At 38.4% G+C, this 20,706-nt stretch overlaps 2 protein-coding genes across 2 annotated transcripts in view; both read right to left on the reverse strand.

The window, feature by feature from the left end:
- The window catches only part of LOC126050797 (uncharacterized), a 920,783-nt gene that overhangs the window by 700,510 nt on the left and 199,567 nt on the right, over window positions 1–20,706 (reverse strand). The window lies entirely within an intron of this gene.
- ADRA1B (adrenoceptor alpha 1B) lies at window positions 349–19,652 on the reverse strand. The gene is made up of 2 exons (XM_049829149.1): window positions 18,263–19,652; window positions 349–1,437 (listed from the first exon to the last, which is right to left on the reverse strand). The coding sequence occupies exons 1-2, from the start codon at window positions 19,221–19,223 to the stop codon at window positions 875–877; spliced, it is 1,524 nt and encodes a 507-aa protein (XP_049685106.1). The 5' UTR covers window positions 19,224–19,652; the 3' UTR covers window positions 349–874.

Consider the following 20,706-nt stretch of genomic DNA (forward strand, 5'->3'; position numbering starts at 1 on the left):
CACTGTTTATGAGGTATTTGGAGAGATTTATGAGTGTTGCTTTTAGATATCAGATCCTCTGGTAGCCTGTATGTTTACAGGACACTTACTAATGTGCTGAAATGTAGATTATGAGCTCTCATCATTGCTGCTATTTTCAAACTTTCAAAAAAGAACATGGTGAAGGATAGAGGAGTTACATATGTTGGTGATAAGGGAATAATGGAAGAGAAGCATCTGCAGAGAGATTCAAGAGCATCCTAGGAGCTACAATGGAAAACTTAACCGCTATGAGTGTTCTATTTTGAAGTGAAAATCGTGATGAGGGAACTTGGCTGAATTCCAGTCATATAGTAAGAGGTGCAAGTGTTTAAATTGTTGCGAAATTACTTTAATCTTTGACATTGTTTTCCATTTCTAAAGTGCTAATGTACAGTGAAGTACAACAACAATAAGAATTTACAGGCAAAATCAGCGGCAACTAGTACCCTGGAGAGGTACAAACAACACTGCATTGCTCACTTCTGCTCTCGGGCAACCATACATGCGGCTAGCACACATGTACACCCACACATTTCCCCTGCCCACCCCCATATTTATACATTCTTTCTATATACATGTGTTTGGATGTTCCACAGTACTTCCATGGCAGCTAATTGGATGCGCACTTCCCTGGGTTTATGTGGCACCTTCTCTGCATTGTTTTTGCTTCAGTAGCCTCTCTGGCAATTGACTGGGAATGTGGTTAGCCCCTACACTTTGCTGCTTTTGTGACATAAATCTGCCTGTTCCTCACTGGCTTCCTTCTAGTGCTATACTGAGAAATTGTGCACTGGTCCATTTCTTCACCTGGGCTAAATGTCAAACAGGTTGGTGTACAAAGAGAACAGACTGTTCATTCCAGCGTCGTGTTTGTTCTACAGTCAGTTTTGCCATTCAGGGTGTCACAGATGGCCTCATGGTTCCCATTGCTGGAAGCTTGGCTGCCAGCAGGAACATGGCCATTGCGCTCTGTTAAGAGATTGAAGGTGAAGAACTGGCATGGGTCCTTTTGTCTGCTGCCTTCCTGTAAGGGGCTCAGGAAAGAGCTGGAGCTTTTCCATTCCTGGAATGTGCACATCTCCATGTGTGGGTGAGTGATTTTGCTCAGGTAGCCAGGGCTGGGAGATGCTGAAGATAATGTCCTCTGACTGCCACTTAGGAAACTCCCACTGTCTTCCAGAGAGTCTTTCCTAGGATGTTCAAAGGAGCACCGATTCCAGTTTCTGTAGCTGTAGGCCCACCACCCCAACTGCTTTCGACGGTGGCACTGGCATTTTAGGATCTGTATAAAAGCCCTCTTGAACTCTTTGCTTGAGCAAGGGTAGATGACTGGATTCATGCAGCTGTTAAAGTAGCCAAGCCAAAAAATCACCTTGAAGATTGTTTCAGGGGGCTTCAGAGCTGAAAACAGAGATCCTGTCCAGAAGAAACAAGCAGAGACAATATCTGAGATAATTGGTTTGTCTGCCTTTAGGAAGGGTAAATGCCCCATCAGATCACTGTTAAGAGTCTGTTTATTAAAAATCCTTAGCACATGTTGCTTTCATTTTTGGTCTTTTGGTAAGAAAATGTTACTTTTGTTATTTTTAAAGTTAATAAGGAAATACTTTCCACCATCTGAAAGCTAAAGGAGCACATAATTGATGTAGAATTAAAAAATAAAAAGCAGTCCTTGTGTTTATATGTACACACCTGTTGCACTAACATCTGTTGATCCCAATGAAAGATCAAACCTTCATTGTCAAAGCTATTGCACAATGCACACATGTGCTGCCTTCAAAGAGCTTTCACATGTCATTTTTGAAGAAAAAGGTCTAACTGTTCCCAGGCTTCTCGGAAGGAACGTGTTCAGACATACCTTATAACTTGTAATACACTCTCTGGCAGCTGCTAAACATCACCCCATTTATCTTATTATGATAGTAAGAACCTCTTGAAACCTGAAGTTAATTGTGGTACTTCCCATATCTCAGGCATTCATAAAAGTGGTGTAACCCAAACAAAGAGGTTATTTTATGAATACTTCCTTTTTTGTTCACAACCAAATAATTTCCCTAAAGAAGCTGACCAAATGAAAAATTCATACTGGGAAATCCATTTCATGTACTTTTAGTATTAAAAACATGCAATTGATCAGTTAAATTTAGCAAACAGGGCTTTATAAAAGAATGTATGACATTTTTAAAGCAAAACAGGCATTCAACAATTATCCAGCTGGGAAAATACCTTTGTGCCTGGCTCAAGTAATCAAAGAGCAGTGATTCAGGAGAGAATTGTTATGTCAAGTACTGGAGTTAGATTTGAAGAGTTTTTCAAATGGAAGGTGACATTCAAGCCTGAATGTCACACCTCTGAGAAGAGCAACCTTTTACAATGGTGTGGTTTCAGATTCCCTGGGCTATGAAAGCAGCTGAGTCAGTTGTGACTGTGAGGATGCTTTAGTGGGGAGGGATATGATTCTAGGCATATTTCCCATCTCATAGCAGTGTAGAGGCCACAGCTTTGGCCTCAAAACTATGCAAAAGCACTTCCTAGCTTCTTGGGTAAATAGCTCTTACGTGCCACAGTAGATACTGCTGTTTATCTAGATGACAATGCTGGCCTGGTGCTGACTAAAGGGGTTTGAGTCTCCTTAGCTCACAAGAAAGCCAAAGGGAGGTAAGTGTGTCATTCCTCACAGACCCACTGCCCTTCTCTGTGTCAGCTAGTCTGTGAGCTGGCTCAGAAGAGAAAATAAGATGCTGAGATGGCATTAGCTATCTGAGAGACTCTTCCCCCCCCACCCCTTCACTTGGGCAATAGGAGTCAGGAAAGGTCCTGTGAATCTGCAATAATAGATCTTTTTTCCCTGGCAGTGTTTTGGTATGGTGCCAGCTAGCACTAGCTCTACCTACTGCCTTGGAGCTAAGCAACGTGCTAGCCATTAAGGCTAAAATGGAGGTTTCAAATTACAAGGTTCATAGTATTTGTTTCATGACTCCTGCACTTTACTGACTTCTACTCCATGTGCAAGACTCTTCTAAGTTGAACCCATGTCCCTTACTGCTTTGTTGCTGCTAATGATTTGCAGGGTTTGACCAATGCCTCTTCTGTCCATCTGATGGAGATCCTACATCCGTCCTGATTGATACTGCAGAAAGTACAGGGTACAATATGTCTAACATCAGAGAAACTATGAATTGTATTTGATAAATTTCCATCAGATAAATCAAATCAATGCAAGCACTTAAAACTGTGTCTTGTGAGTGTTACGTACTTTTTGATTAAAGATTCAGTGACAGTTTGTGTGATTCTATGAAATAAGCTGTTAAATAGGTGTCAAATTCTTATAAAGCTTTAGGAAAAGTTGATCTCAGTTCATAACTGCAGCCAAGATGAGCAAGATGCTGCAAAATTTCCCACATGCACAGTTGCAAACCTTTTCACAATTCATTTTGTAAATAATAATTGCCAATATTTTCCCTTCAGTTTGGGGAAAAGAGAAGTTTTGTGACTTTACAAAACAAGAACAAAGCATTATTATGTATGACAAGGAACCTTTTGGAGCTCATATGGATAATTTCTTAATTATTTTTCTGGTTCTCCTTTAAAATATAAATGAGTTTTAGCTCTTAAAGCACAGTAAACCATGTGAAGTGGCTAAAGAAGTCCCATTTTTTCCTATGTGTGAATGTTGAATGAGCAGTGGTGAATTTTTCCAGATCAGTTGGTTTGCCTTTCTCTCATACTGTAACAATTGAAAATCTACAGCACATCCCTCTACCAGATTTAAATATTTTTAGGCAGGTTATGTATGGACAGGGTAAATGCTATGTTATACTTTTCAATAAAATAAAAAAAAATTAAGGAAGTTTACTGACAAATTTTGTTAAATTCTCTAAGGACAAATAAAATGAGCTAAGCTATATAGAGAAGAAAACTGGGAACCAATGTAGATAAATGAGTTATGCTTGTATAATCTATATTCCACATGAACTGAATATAACTACAAACAGTAAAGACTAAGAGACCAAATAGGGAAAAGGGTAAAAAGCTGAGTGTTGAAAAATGGCTAATCTTTGTAAACTGCTTCAAAGAGTATGTGTTCCTTAAGGAAAAAAGGTAAGGAGCTTATGCTTATCGTACGCTTATCTCATGATAATCTGTTTTTCAAATGCCATTTGAAAAAAATGACATGCAGGTCATTTTCAGCAGCTGCAGCAATTGTTTTCAAAGCTCTTATATTAAAGGGCAGCAACACAAAAGAGCAGAGAATTTCCTCATAGCAGCCCTGACTGACAGAGGCACTTTGTGTTCAGGCCTGATTCTAGAAAAATCACTGAGCCCTGATCAATCATTTAAAAGCTATCATGACCCTAGCTGAGTCATTAACAGAAAATATGGAAATAGATCAGTTTGGAAAGCTGTGTGGTAGTGTGACTTGACAATAAAGATCAGCATTTAGCTATAATAGTAGAAAAGTTTTGAAACTAAGAAATTCAGGAATAAGTGTCAAGGAGTCAAAGAAAACACTCATCATTAAACACTACTTCATTCTCCACTTTTTCTTGGTTCTGCAAACAGCACAATGCAAGTGTTATTTGACTCATAAATTATACACAAACTAGTAGATTAAGTTTTCACAAGAAGGTAAGAAAATATGCTTTTCTGAACAAGGACTATTAATTTGATAAATAAGCCATTGATTTACAGACTGGTGTGTTAGTTGCTCTCAGTTCAGACTGATGTATTAAAACTGGATAGAATTCTTCTTAACTCCTCTACCCTTCCTAATATATATATACATGCAACTGCTCTGAAGGGAGATGGATTTCATCTATGAATTTTGTCTATGGTGTAGTGCCTTATTACTTCCTAGTTTATTTTCAAAAATCAGGTGGTAGGTAGACAATTATTCCAAGAAGGCCCTAGCAATAAGAGAGGTCACTGCAGTCTCAGTGAGAATAAATTTGTATATAGGAGCACAACTCATTTGCTCTCAGATAGCACTTTTCATCTGTCAGTCATCCTGACTTCGTGCTATCCTCCTGATTTTACCAGTCTGAGCTGGGGGAAGGTAAAGCAATCAGCTGAAGGTCATATGCTAATAATTTTCACCAGTAGGAAAGTTTTTGTTTTACCGAGAAGAGATCCATGAGACCTGACACGACTCTCTTAACCACTAGAACTCACAGTGTGTAGGTAGTACAGTGCGTTCAAGTAGTGTGTTTGGTGGGTCCTGCTGCCTTCGCCATTACCCAAGAAAAAGCAGAATTCAAAAATATTTCCTGAGATTAACAGAAACTGGTTGATGCACATGATCAGATACATTGCTGGCCTTGCAGAAGCTATATCCAATGACTATGTGATTCTAGCAAAACTCTACCTATGAAGGGATCCATGGCTAATGAAGGGATCCTCCACTATGAAAAGCTACAGATGCTCTGAAATGTAGTAGTTTTGTAATATAACTTTTGATCATGGTGAAGGAAAAAGGACTGAGGAGACATGACAATTTGTCTTTAAAAACATAGAAGTTACATGCAAAGAAGGAGGAAAGTAAATTTTTTCCCATGTCTACAGTGGCAAATATATGAAGCACAGTGATTTGAATTGCAGCAAGACAAACTGAGATTATGGATTGGGAAACACTTTCTGTGTTCCAAGACAGAAAAATTCTGGAACATACTGCCTAAGAAAGGTGTAAAAATGCAACCCTGGAGGCTCTTAAAAACAGAGTAGACACACATCTACTGATTTATGTATAGCTGATCCAGCTTTTGGGTTGGAGGATGCCCCGAATGACCTCTTCAGATCCCTTCTATTCCTTTTTTGTCTGATTAACTCTGCAGAATATAGCTGTGTTCATAAGGAAAACTTTATGGCTTAAGTTTTGGCAGCCCAGCAGAGTTTTACATTTGCAGTACTAGAATCCCACTGACAATGTAGTCTTAGATCTCCTTGGTAAATATATCCATTACTTAGGTTGAGGATTAACTGTTAGAAAAATGGAATGTCCAAGACAGATACTTGTTTGGGCACTTATTCTCTTCAGGCCTTTGGAAAGTTTCTGAGTTTTTGTATTCGGTCCCTCCTCACTGGGTAGAATCCTAGCCTGAGTTTTCTACAGAGAGAAGAAAAGCTGTTCTTTATTACCCAGAAGGTGGTTTAGACGGATGTTGCCATACATGCCATGTACTTCTAAATATAGTTTAATTTCGTGACTATTATGCAAAGCTCCACTGCCTTTCACCATATAAAGATATGAAAAATATTTTGATTAGCTTGTATATTTTTAACATTACCCTTTTCCCTACCTTGTTCTTGGAATTAACAATACCTTTTATTTAGCTGCGCACATGCTTTACCTCATAATTAACCTGTCAGGAGCAAAAAAATGCGGGCTATTTTGGTACCTTGATAAAATGATAAAGCTAAGCCTACTAGACACACTCTCTAAACATGAGACTAGTATTTCCTTCCTTAATCTCCAACTACTTTCCCATCGCAGTCTGATAAACAGATTAAATATTTCCCTGTACTGATTTAGATTGCTTTTCAAAATGGCTGGAAAATTTTACATATGATTATCTATCTCCTCAGTGATTTATTTGTGATGGGGGTAGCCAGAGCGGCTTCCCTACTCAAACTGATCACTCTCTTGATGCTTCATGTTTAACAGCTTCACTCTAAGAGAATGTAAATTTTCTATTATCTTTTATTTTTCTGCACTAAACCCTGTGATTTTTTAAACATAGCACTGCAGTCTTATCTCTGATTGCACCATTGACACCAATGAAGTTTTTGCAAAGCCTGCATCCAACACAAATGGAGAACCAGAAATATTTCAGAAACTCAATCAACTTGATCATTTTTTATTGTTACTTGACCATGCTCACCAGACTTGATAGAGCTGTTCAGTTTGGAAATACACTGAGCAACAACAAATATCATAAAAAGACATTAAGAAGTATTTTATTTAGCAAAAGCTTATTTCATTTAGGGTCTGACTGGTTCTTTATAATGAATGCTTTATTACACAGAAAGTAAGTAAAGCACCCTCAATGAAATTAGGGAACATTGTGGGAAACAATTTGCCATATTAATTGTCTTAACATATTCTGCAGAATATCTGTCCAGAACATCACTGAGACATTAAAATTCAGAGTCCACTGGAGTCAGTGGGAGTCTTTGAAAGCCTTTGTAAAGGCTCGTAAGGGACTTCAGTGGTCTTTGGAAGAGCCCTTAAAATAGCAGGGTGAGCATCAGGAAAATCTTCTGGACAGACTTAGTCCCAATACTCTTAATTAAGGAAAACTCTTCATTGAAGGAGGTTTTGATGTAGCCCTCTGCAGAGGAAGATCACACACACATGCATGCACGCACGCACTCACACACACACACACACACTTTCTGCTGTCTCATATTCTTTCCTGCTCTGCTATTTTTCTTCCATCTAAATATCTGCTCCTTTGCTACTTCTCACTACTGACCACTGTATTCGTAGAGAAAGGAGGATGGGAAAGTTAAGACCTGCTATTTATGGATCCTTAATGTAATAGCTGGCGAGCTTCTTGACAAAAGTATAATACACAGGACATGTTTTAGTTTCCACTTCCACTTTAGGGAAGAAAGAACTTAACATCAAAATTAGGTCTGCCAATGCAACCAACCAATCAGACAAAACCCCCAAACTACATCCAGGAGAAGGGAGAAAACTTGCTACTCCAGTTGTATGCATATGCAAGGTGATGAGATACTAGTGATTAGCTGGAGTTTAAATCTGAAGAATAACATGTGAGATAATGTTTATGAGCTAAAACTTTTGAAAATGCCTTTGATATCTCTGTGCCATTCTGCTCTGTGTGCTACTTCCTGCCACACAAAGGAAATAACTATAAGTGACCAACAGTTGTTTCTGATGACAGTCATTTGTGAAATATCACTGGGTTCCATTTTGTGGTTATATTTCTTCCATTCATCCTTCATGCAAGGAATATATGTATATTTATATGTGATGCAACTGAAAGCCAAGAACTTAATAGAATTACAAAATTATTGCAGTGGGAAGGGATGTTACAGGGTCTCTTGTCCACCCCCCTGCTCAAAGCAGGGTCAACACTGCATTAGGTCCCCTGAAGCCTTCCCTTCTGAAGGCTGAAGAAGCCCCATTCCCTCACCCTCTCCTCACACAAGGTGCTCCAGCCTCATGGTTGTTTTGGTTGCCTCCACTGGACTCCAGTTTATCGTTGTTTTCCCCTGCATCGATGCAGTACTCCAGACATGGTCTAATGAGTGTTGAGTAGAAGGGCATAATCACTTTGCTCCATCCACTGCCTCTGTTCCTGTTATACAGCCCAATATGCTACAGCTTGCATCTGATAGGGGCATTTGAATAATTTTACATCCTATGTTAATGTTTGTGTGAGTCATCCTCATGGGAGATGGTATTCTGTGTGTGTATTTTCATGAATATCATTATTTATTATTTGTACCCTGTGGGAGAAAAATTTTAAAATATTAATGATTTTTAAATTTAAAATTAAGCACATTTTCCTTTACTGTCTGCCTTCTCTTTAATATCCCTGCTTTTTCTTTTTCCATCCAGGCATGTTCACTTTTCAGTTACTTATGTCCTTTCTTCCTATTAATGTTTAAATATTTATTTCTACTCTCCTTATGTCTTATTTAGTTTTTAACTCCAACTGCTAATCTCTTTTCTAATCACTTTATGTTGTGATAATTGACTTTCTATTAATTAAACGTCCATTTTTAATAACTTGTGTATTTGATATCAGTTAAGTATCTAAATTACTTATAGAATCATCAGTTCTGTTCAGAATCAAGTATTTGATACTTAGATTAGATAATAGTTGAGCAGGAGTATTGTGAATTTCCTGGATTTAAGGAGAAAAAGTCTCCATGGATGAGTTTTGGTTTATCAGGTGCTATGTTTTCTGCCCATTTCAAAAAATTACATTTCAAAATCTTTTAAATCCAGTTTTGATTAGATAAGAGCCAACCTAGGGTGAGTGTATGTTCCAGTTTACTAGAACAAATACAACATTTGGGTTTTTTGAAACAAAATAGTCTGGATTTGTTTACGTACTTCACTGTGTGTCAGTTGATATTCCAGTAATAGCAAACTAGCTACAATAAAATATGTCGTGAAACAATAATGGGGTAGAAGGAGAGGTTCACTGCACTGGTTTTTGTCATTGTCTTAAGATTAAAGAAAAGCCATAAAATTTGAAACTACTTGTCTTTATTCATAACAAGTAGAAAATGTGTTTCAAAGCTTGAAACACTGAGTGGGGGTATTCTGGAGAGAAGGTAAAGAATCGGTAATAAGTATTTGGAAGTTTTGTTATAGAGTCTGGTCAAATTTAAATAGTTAAGGTAACCTTGGAAGGCAAACATATCCTCCCTCATTCAGAGGAGAGAATTATTCTATTTTGGTGCAGATTGGAGTCATTCTGACTCGAGTTAAATTTCAACTTTTCAACATTCCACACAAAAGAAAATTTCAATGTTTTAAAAATTGCTGTAGTGATGAAAAGCATTGCAAAATACAAAATGATAACAAATGAGTTCTGAAACATGAAAAATAGGAAGCTTCAACAATATCAAACCCTGTCTCTCAATCTGTTCTTGAGAAGACAACTTCTGCAAACATGAGTGTTGTTTTGCAAGAAATTTGATTTACGATGCAACTCAGCCTGCCTGTGAAAAGTGATTTGACCAAATTTGTAATGTGATCAGCAAGAGACTTTCCCAGTGCTAGGCAGTTGATGTCTGCTGATGGCCTGGCTGGAAACCTCCGCTTCTCCCCTGCAATTCAAGCTGTAATTCCTGCTGCAGCCGTAACTGTTGGTAGCTGCTAATGGCTGAGTTACAGCCACTTCATAATGAACAGGGAAAGCTCAAATGCTATACGTGTATAGCTATTAAAATTCTCCCTGTAAAAGTAATAAGCTGCCTCTGACCAGAGTTGTTATGAGTTTAGAGAATGCGGAAAGGATGTGTTCGTCTTTTAAGCTTTCTGCGGTCCTTTTTACCACATGCTTAGCTAAGTCAGCATGCCAAGGTTTTAAAGCTAATTGGATTTCTCAAGTTCCTGATTTCTTTCCTTCCAGCATTCAGTGTTTGTTTACATTCCCCTGGACTTATTTAATATAGGACCACCCCACCCCCCCACCCCCCCCCCCCCACAGTTTACAAACAGTAGAGGATGAAATAGAAAGTATGGTTATAAAATTGAGAGTTGGTCAGGCTGGGAGGGACTGTAGGCCTTCTGGAGAAGAGGGTTAGGATAACAGTGAAAAAAAGATCTTGAGAAATAGGAAGAGTATCCAAAATCAACATTAAAATTCAGTAAGGAAAATGAAAGGAAAGATGGCTAGCATTTAGTTATGGTTTTCAAGCATGTTGGAGTCTCTGTGGGATGCCTTGGGCTGCATATCCCAGTGGCTGTCAGGCTGGCGGACACCATGGGAATCATGGTAACCCTGCAGTCACCAACATGCACTCCTGTGTTTGTGGGTAACTTGTATGTGTGTTGGGGGAAAGCACTTCACTGTTGGGGAAGGAGAAATATCAAATAAGGAGTAACTGACTAGACAATGATATTGCACAATATAATGTGGGAGAAATAGAAATACAAACACGATGCTGTTGCAATTACAGCTGTTCTTATTTTTCATTGTATTAATAGGCATGTTACGTATATGCCCAAGGATCTAGGCCAGCTGTTAAGAAAAGTTTCCTGGTTGTGAGGAATTTATGTTCTAGAATTACCTATAGCAGTTGTGGGATTCTCTTTCCTGGAACCTTCTGGCTCTACAGTGAGCCAACAGTTGTGAGGGGTAATGAAGGTATCATTCAACCAGTCCTCAGCCCTTGAGTCTTTCATTTCCCTGTTTTCCAGTTGAGTCAAGGAAGTCACAGAGGGAAATCTCCCCTAACTGTCCTGACAGGTTAAAAGTGGTTTATACTCATTCCTCCATCCCATTCAAACAGGGGAATAAATGTCTGCAAACTAATACATTATTGCTATTAACTAAACTCAGTAACTCCTACCAATCTAAGGCCTGATCCTATATAGACAAGTGCTTAAGCAGACAAATGAAAGTAGCAGACATACACAAGTGTAGAATCTGCCCATAAAGAGCACATCCCCTTCTGTATATGTTCATGAGTAAGAGCAAAGCTTAAGGAAAACATTTTCCTTGCTGTCTCATAGGCTGAGAAAGGTTATTGTTTCTATTTTCTTATCCTAATTAAAATGAACTATTTCTTGTCATCCACACTATCTCTCTCATAAAGGGTATCTCATATTTCAGATGAACAAATCACTTCTATGAGACCTGCATGAATTTCATTCACAATGGCTCAAATTTGAGAGCCTTTTAAAGACTCCAAAAATACTTATCTAGAATGGCCAAAATAAAACCAGGAAATAACCTCCCTTGAAGCTTTGCTGATGGAGGTTGTAGTACAAATAGGGATCAGATCTTTTTACTAAAACCCAGAACTGCTACACCTTCTTATATTACAAGCAATTGCAAAGCAGAGTAGCTATATTTGCATTTTTAAAGGGACAGTGCCTATGTATTTAACCACAGAGCTACTAACACTGGTACTCCTGGCACAGTAAGATTGTCTCTGATTGATAGGCAGAACTTAAGAGATAGTCTATCATTTCCAGAGATCCTGCTCTGGTCTGCAGTCTATGACTGTCCTTCCTACAGCATCATACAAAAGATAGTGTTGATGCATAAAGCTTTGAGAGTTGAAAATTATTTTTAAAACCTTATGGTACAACAGACCATTTGCAAGTTGGTATTTAGAAGAGCAATTGAAAAGACAGACAGGAGCTTTATTTGCCCAGCCCAGAAAGAAAAAGCAAGAGGAAAGCTGTGGTTTAAAAAAGAACAATAAAAAAAAAAAAAAAGCAACAGGATTAAGGTTTTTCATGCTTCATCTGTAGTTGTCATATTAGCAAAAATTCTGAGTATATATTGAGTAACAAAATATGGAGATACAAGATATGGGAAATACACGAGATATGGAAAAATTCCATCAAGCACTTACTTACATTTTTGACACAAGCCCTATATATCCTTGCATACTAGTCTACCACCTCTCAATCCAGAATAGCTATGATGACCACAGAGAGAGTTCACTTGTGTTTGAATTGTGTTGCCCTCACATAAATATGATAAAATCAAGATCAATTTTAGTAAGAATCTTGTTTGGTACTCTAAAACTGACAGTAGATAGGGTCAGAAACCTGATGTTATTGTTATTATTATTTTGTCCAAAAGAGTTACAGACTTTTGCAGCTTGCTAACTAGAAAGAATATGGGCTAATCTTATGCTTGTTTTGCAAAGGATTAGCTGATTAAGGGAGCCTAGAAAAACTAATCTAAGTCTGCTGACATTTCATTTGTTATACTTAAATATCTTCAATTACTGGGCATGCTTTGGTGTCTTTTTCTCTCCTTCTCTCTTCTGACTTATAACTGAGGTGATCTGCCTTGGACATAATTGGTAAATAACAGGACTCTAGCATGGAATTGAGTAACACAGCTACAAAGATATTGTATGAACTTGCATTATATTTTTTCTCTTTTGTTACTTAGAGACTGATGGTTATTGCTTTTCGGTTTCTAGGTATCACTTCAAAGCCCATCAATATAGCTCAAAATCTTGCCATGGGCAATGGTGGAGGACTTTAATGAAGATACTAAAAAACCCACCACTTTTTGTTCATGTCTGTATTTCATAGATAGGTACACTAAAGAACATGCAGCTGAGGTCCTTAGGTATGGCCTCAATGCTTTAGGACCATATGCACATGTATAACTTTACTCAATGCTTTCATTATGACTACCAACCTGAGCAATAGCACATGTGTTTACAAATGCCGTTGGCATCAGGACCTTGTGTCCACTGCTTTGCTGGATGCTGGATACTGAAAGCAGCGTTTCCTCTGAAATTATCACTTCTCTTTTGTCTTTGATTTCAGTAGTTTTGGATTTCCTATTGCTGCCCAGTGGCTCAGTCCTGGATTTTGTTTTCTTTGGAGCTTTCTGATCACCGGAGTTGCTGCCAGTTGCTAAGGTTGAATAGTCAACATGAGTTGATTTCTTTGTATTTTTTCTGTATTGCTTTGCATATTTGTTTTTGTAAGACTTTAAGATTTCCCTTTGTTCAGCTGACCTGCAAATCAAAAGCCTACATAGGAAGTACCCCAGAATTTGTGCAGTTTCATCTGCTTTGATAACAAACGGTTTTGTTCTAGAAAGTAGAATTCTTTAAGTAACTGATAATTGCCATCCTTTGCAAATGAAAAGGCTTAAACCAGGGCTTAAGGGATGCTATTTTGGTAGTAAAATGAATCATCTTGAAATAATCTAGTTCTCCACGTGTGACGAAACATGATGTACTGGTCAAGAAATGCCCTTATGATGTTTAATTTTACAGGAATTGGCTAGAAAATAGGAGAAAGTTCCTGCTATCACCCATGCAGTTGAACATTGTACCAAAGATTGACCTGCAAATGGGCAGAGGGTCAGATTGCCACATATATCATTAATTTGTTCAAATTCTGTATAACTATTAACTTGAGGGCATCAAATCTAGACAGCTAGGCTAGTTAGAGAGGGGAAGAGGGGGCAAGACCAAAATGAGATGAAAGACAAACCAGGCCTAAAGCCTTGCAGAAAGCAGAACCCAGTAGCTTTGACAGCACTGGACCTAACATCTTGAAGTGTTTCCCATGGGAAACTAAGTGGCCTAATTTGGTATTCTTGGTGCAGAGATGCAGAGGTTGGCCTGATGTAACATAAATCTACATACTGCACTTGAATAACATTTTATTTTAAGAAAAATTTCGTATTGGCTGACCTGTAGCATGAAGAATATTTTATGTTCTTTTTATTATTTTATAGAGAGGTTTCAAAAGCTTAATATATAAGGATAGTCAAAACAGTTGTATCTTCATTATGAGGCTCTTGGGACTTTATCCCACTGCCAGTTAAGTTTCAAGAATTTTGTTTCTGACTTCAGTGGATAAGATTACAGGTTTTGTGGGAGTCGGGGGGAGTTAGGCTTTGAACTGGGAAGTAAACAATGCTCTGCTGATCTCCACTGGAGTTAAGCAATGGGCTGGGGAAGTTAGTTAAAGTTGGTTAAAGTACTGGAGGTGCTGAGTTTTTCCCTTTGCGGGGGGGGAGGTGGGGGACTGTATCTGGGAGAAGACTGGCAAGCCACTTTGATATCTTAACTAACAGGAATGAGACTAAACCTTTACCTAGTAGCCAGGGGGAAACATATGATCCTTCATTTGGGGTTCATTTTTTAAATAAAAGCATTGGCATAAAATTGGATATTCCTTTGTTTAAAGGAGGGAGTTTTAATGAGTGTTACCTTATTTCTGCAGGGCTCTAGTATCTACATAAACATATTTTACTCAGCGTTTTTCAGCAATGCATATTTAATATAGTCCTGATGCCTAAGAAAGGATTTGTATGAGGGGGAAGAAAAATATTTTTAAAGAAGCAAGATGTTTACTCTTCAAAGCTGAGTCACTGAATTTATGGCACAAGAAGTTGTCTCAAAGACACGTCTTCATTTTATTTTTTATGCTGTACCACAAATAATTTTGAGTAGCACCACAACTGTTTACAGACATGGAGCATTTATGAATGTGCACAACAAGGATATTCTATAGCTCTATTGCTATCTGGAAAAAATATCTGGTAGCTACTGGAATAAAACCAAATTTCTCACATGATTCTCTTTGATACCAGTTTTGCTGCATCATCAGGTGCTTAACACTAAAGGCAGCATGATTCAGTCCTACAAGAAGAGATTGTGGGTCATTCTTTGTTCTGATTGTGTCATGATGTTCAGTACGTCATAGTGCCAGTGCTGTAATTGCTCTCCATAGCTGTATAGAGCTCTGTCAGAGAGCTTTCCTTGCAGAGCCTTTTGATTCTTGCTTGAAAAACAATCTGTGAGTGTTAATATTATTTCTTTTCCTTTGTCATGGAATATTTATTCAAGCAACATCACTGCTTTCAGCACCTCATCAGTTCCCAGTATATATCTACCACCTGTTGCCATAACCCTTTGTCTGGGATATCAAAATGGGTAGCTGCAGAACGTATGGAAATGCTAGAGTGGAAGAATTATAATTTTGTCTGGGAAACTAGTAGAAGAGCTGAGAACACTTTTAACATGAAGGAAACTCTTCTACATATAAGCAGATTTGTTAAGATGTGGTTTTGGGGTGTTGCAGAAAGAATGTTTACTGACTTGTCAAATGTTTTGTGGTTGGATCCTCAGAAATCCAGAGTTGCTCTGCTAACGCCATTCTCCAGAGTCATGGCATTACTGAGTGAAACAGGGAGCAACAAAAACCAGTAAAGATGCAGATGTGAGGGTATGATTTGGGTTAATGATGCAAATATAAGGTATGAAAAATACAGGCTAAGGAAGAAGCCTATCCTTCCGGTAAAGTGAAGTTAAGTATCTAATCTGGGCTCAGTAGCAGAAAAGGTATTGCAGTTTGCAGTCCTACACTGATGAGTGAGTGGATTGTGATTAAAGCAGTCCAGGGCACCTATGGAGGGTTATGTAAATCATCAGTACCTTTTGGATTCTACTGTTTGCCTATCACTGAAATTTATTTCATACCATTGTGTGCTTTTTGTAAGGGTTCTTAATAGCATTTCATTTAATTTTGTGACTTCAAGACACAAAGCAAAAGATTTCTGGTATGAAGAATGCAGCACTCAGCAAGAAGTCCTCCTCCACTGCTGTATCCTCGTCTCCAGTTAAGGATGGCTGCATTATGCATGTCACAAAAAGGTCTTTTCCCCACCTGTTTTAGTGAGCAATGCTTTAGTCATGCCTAACATCATTAATTAACTTTGCACTGATACACAGAAATGAAAAGTCCAAGGTTCTGGAGTGTGCTGAATAATTTAAAAAAAGAGATCAGGGACAAGGAACAAAACCAGCCCTATTCCTAGTCAGCAAAACAAAGGGAAAGTACCTACTGTTTAAATGCATGTGGATACTATATTGGGTACTATGTATACCTTTTTTCTCCCTTTCTTAGACTAAAGGCTGTCAGTTAAGAGTTGGGCCTCTGAAAGGATTTCTAGGGAGAAGACTGGAGAGCCAGCAGGCTTCATTGCAATGCCAAAATGCTGATTTTTTCACTCTGCTAACCAACACAATGGTAACTCTTTCTGAACCTCAGCTCTGTGGGGCACCAAGTGCTCACAGCGCTCAAGTGAGCATGTTGGGTGTTACAGACACTCAGTCTGTGTTCGGTCAGAGGCCACAGCAGTGGTTTTAGCCCTTCAGCCCACCCAGCACCTCTACCAGCACACAGTGTGTTGTGGTGGAGGCTCACAGCCTGTCACCTCACTGATGTCTTGGACACAATTTATATGAAAGATAAAATTGCATTGTGACAAGTAATACATTCTCCACTCAGGTGTCTTAAGCAACGACTCATTAAACCTCCCAGGAAAGACCAGGAGTTTTGAAAGAACTTCTCAAAGGGAAAACTGACACTCTTTCAGGAAACTTAATTGTTTCTCACATTGCTTCTGCCCTGTGACCATAATGTTTTTAATGGACCGGTCTGCGTCTGTGTTCATTGACAACATCAGTAGCTATACTGGCTTCTGCTAGCTAAGGATATGCTCTACTGCATTCATATTTGCTTTTTTTTCTCCAGAGTTCCTTCAGTAATACAAAATCAAGGAGGGAATCTACTTTATCAGGGGATCATGACCTACTAGCTACATATCTAGTACTACTACTGGTACAATGTGGTTAAAATGTATTTCTGTCCACAGGTATGTATTTTTGCAATGGTTGGAAACTTGATCTGTGTTATAAACTTGCTTTAAGAGCCAGCACAAGGGCTTAAACTTCAGTAGCCAAAGAGAACTTTGCTCACAATTTTCCTTCTCTTTGGAATTTTTCACATCCTTAACATTAGCTTTATGCAGATCTTGAATCATAAAGATTTTTAAATTTATGATACATTAAGCTAGAGATTATAAAGTTGCCCTGCAATAGCTTAAGTAGTTGTCTTGCAGTAAAGATTCTAGTCTAAATGGTATTACACATTCACTGAAATTATAATTTCATAATACTTCACTAGGCCAGGTTGCTGAACTCAGTTTGGTTTTCTATAACAGTCTCTAAAAATATTCGCTTACCACTCAATTAGAAATGTTTTGGTAGGGTAACTAAGTAAATATGAATTCAGAACATTAATAAAGGCTTTTTCTCCCTTTTCTTTTTCCATCTTTTTCCATATTTAGGCTGCCAGATTGTCTCTGACTCAGAGAAATGAATTTTGGACAGATATTTTTGAGAGCTTACTAATTCAATGTCTTGAGATATTCCGCTTCAGAGGTAGTGCTAGTATGATAGACAATACAGGCAAATTTCAGAAGGACTTGGGAACACAGAGCAAATCAAAAAAGCAAACAAAGGGCTACATCAAATGTTTTAATAATATTTTAAAGTTGAAAGTGAACAAAGTGGCTGCCAAAATCTCACATGGCAATCTCCTGAAATGCCTGAACTAAGCAAGACCTACTGAAACCAATGAGAACCTTCCTGTGGGGATCAGTGGGCTTTGTGTGTTTGCTTTTAGGATTTGATCAGTGATGTTTGAACTGAGAACTAGAACTTTTTCAGCTTCCCAAAGCTCAGGGGAGTTTTGCACCTCATCATTAGATCAGGTTCATTTCCATTTAAGACTCCTGATAATGCCAGACCTACTGTATTATAGCCAAACATGTAACAATAAACTAAAACAAGAACATTTTAGTGCTGAAATTCTGCGTTCTTATCTAGGATTTTTGTTAAATCATCAATGTTTCTGAAACCTAATTCAATTCAAAGACCATAAAGGGGGATTTAATATATAAACTCTGAAGATGTTGTCCCCTGATTTGACATCTGCCCCATTACTGAGAAGCACTACCAGATGAGCAGACTTTCTGCAGGCTGCACACTTCACAAAGTTGCAGCATGACTCTCTGAAAAAGCCAACATCAGAAGTAAATCACTTTCACTTCCCTTCCTTTCATCTGTTCACTGCAGTTCTCAAAATGACATCCACATATCATTCATCTGATTTTTTTCTATGATATTTTTGTAGTAAACATCTAACCCTCTTCCTCCCCCTCCCCTTGCAATCCCTTGATTACCAACTTACCTAGTGGCAGAACAATGAAGAAAGGTAGCCAGCACAAGATAAACATGCCAACCACAATTCCCAGCGTCTTGGCTGCCTTCTTTTCTCTAGAAAATTTAAAAAGTTTGAAAGCTAAGGAGTTCCTGGGATTGTGAGCCTTGGATTTGGTGTTGTTTAATGTGTCCTCGTGAATGTTCCTGTAATGAATCCGTAAAGTCAGCTCCTTGGAGTTGGACATTTCTTTCATAACCCCAGCTTCCAGGTTTTTAGTAGTCCTTTTTGCCACTATGTAGACCCGACAGTACATCACGAGGATGACGATTAAAGGAATGTAAAATGACCCCAAGGAAGAAAACAAAGCATAGAATGGTTCTTCAGTGATGCGGCACTCTTTATCATCCTTGGGTGCTGGTTCTTTCCAGCCCAAAAGAGGCCCAATAGAAATCACCATGGAAAGGACCCAGACACCTAGGAGAGCTAAAATTGCCCTTCTTCTCGTTACCAAAGTTGGATACTGGAGAGAATAACGTACCCCTATATATCTATCGATAGAAATTGCACATAGACTTAAAATAGAAGCTGTACAGCATAGAACATCGACAGCTGCCCAGATGTCACAAAATATCCTCCCCAAAACCCAGTAGCCAAGGATTTCCAGTGTAGCAGAGAATGGAAGGACAGTAAAACTCAGCAACAAATCTGCTATTGCGAGGTTAATTATGAAATAGTTTGTAGGGATTCTTAAATGTCTATTGCAAGCAACAGAGAGAATTACCAAGATATTACCTATAATAGCAAAAAGTATAAAGGCACCTAGGATAAGCCCCACAATTATCGCCCTACTGATATCCAAGGCAGGTGAATCCAGATTGCTTGCTGTCTCATTGGAGTTGTTTGCAGAAAGATTGCCATTATTTAGTGCAGACACTTTCAAATATCCAGGTATTGATGAATTGGATTTATGGCCAAGGTAGGTATTCATCTTAAAAATCTTCCTCCATAGCAAGTTATGATTGGATCCCTTGCACAACACGCAGATCCTTTGAGTTCAGTTGAAAGTTATCTCTCTACCCAAGAAGTTGCTGCAAAGCTCCAGCCAGTTTTAGATTGAGAACTCTTCTCCCCAGGAAGCTGTCAGGCATGAGCACGTAAAACTTGCACAGCGTGAAGTCCTCTGAAGCCTGTCAGGAATAATAGGCTGTTCAAACTTGCTTAATTTCTCATACGAACTCGTTTAAACAGAAATTAGCAGGCAGAAGTCTTGGCTGGAGCTCGAAAGTAGCTGTTTCGATCATGACGTCCCTGCAATAAAAGACAGGTTTACTGTTTTCCCTTGTGCATTTGTGGTTCTGTTGGAAGGATGCCCCTGTCTAGCTGCTGTGACATGCGTCTCCAAGAAGGGTTTGTCAGCATTTAGGCAGCTCTGCATGAACTCGCTGGCTGTGCTCACACTGCATGTGCTAGTGACATCACTGCGGCTGGCCCCGTCACAGCGCTAGAGGGCAATGCAGTTCAAGTTAAAACTTCCATATCAAAATCTGAAAGCTAAACAAATGGAATATATCAATCTTAATTAAAGCATTTGCCACATAAATCTGGATTGGAAACCTTTAAAAAAAACCAGTTTCATTATCTGAGAAAAATATACTCACTGGGATGTGGTGAAAAAAGCGATTTCAGTACAAAATGATCTAGCGCCCTTTGCCTTTTGCTCACCAAGGAAATTTATTTGAGTTTATTTTGTAATCGAAGTGAATCACATGCCATTTTAAAGAACTAATCATCTCCCACCTCCTAAGGAAAAATAGGAGAAGGAAAATAGGAAAAATCCCTAGTTTATTCGTAGATTCAGTATTTAATGATGGCATAAAAACGTACATGGGAGTAGTTTGTTTCTAATTGTAAACTTTCTGTTAATAAAGAAAAAGTAACAGATGATCAAAATCTCTATTAAGATCTTTATGTTTGTTCTATACTCCTATGTACCAGGCACATCTGTGGCTTCATGTCCTCTTTTCTACCTAGATAACTTTTCTAAGCATAGGTACATGATGAATCCCAGCCTTGAACAGAGCTGAGCACCCTTACCCACAGCCAAAGTGAAGGCAGTGAAAAGTATAAATTAGTCTTTTCAAGGTACTCTTTATGCTTAAGTATCTTCCTATATCTTTGCTAAGGGCTGTGAGATCACTGAGACTGTTGTTAACTCATTGTAGCTCTGGGAAGAGCTATCCTCTTACAGTATCCTATAAATGAAAAAAATAAGTAACAACTGATTTATTTTTTAGATAATAGCCTTTAATGTTGAAAACAGTGGTTTCTTGGTTTCTTCATTTTGTGTAGCTTTCAGTCACCAGGTGGGGAGAGATCTTTATAGCTCGGTGCCATTAAAAACAAAAAGTGAAAGATTAGCTGAACATATAACTGCCAAAATACTGTTCTCAACTTTCTGTCATCAAATTATG

The sequence above is a fragment of the Accipiter gentilis genome, chromosome 26, assembly GCF_929443795.1.
Source record: "Accipiter gentilis chromosome 26, bAccGen1.1, whole genome shotgun sequence".
NCBI classification, from domain to species: Eukaryota; Metazoa; Chordata; class Aves; order Accipitriformes; family Accipitridae; genus Astur; species Astur gentilis.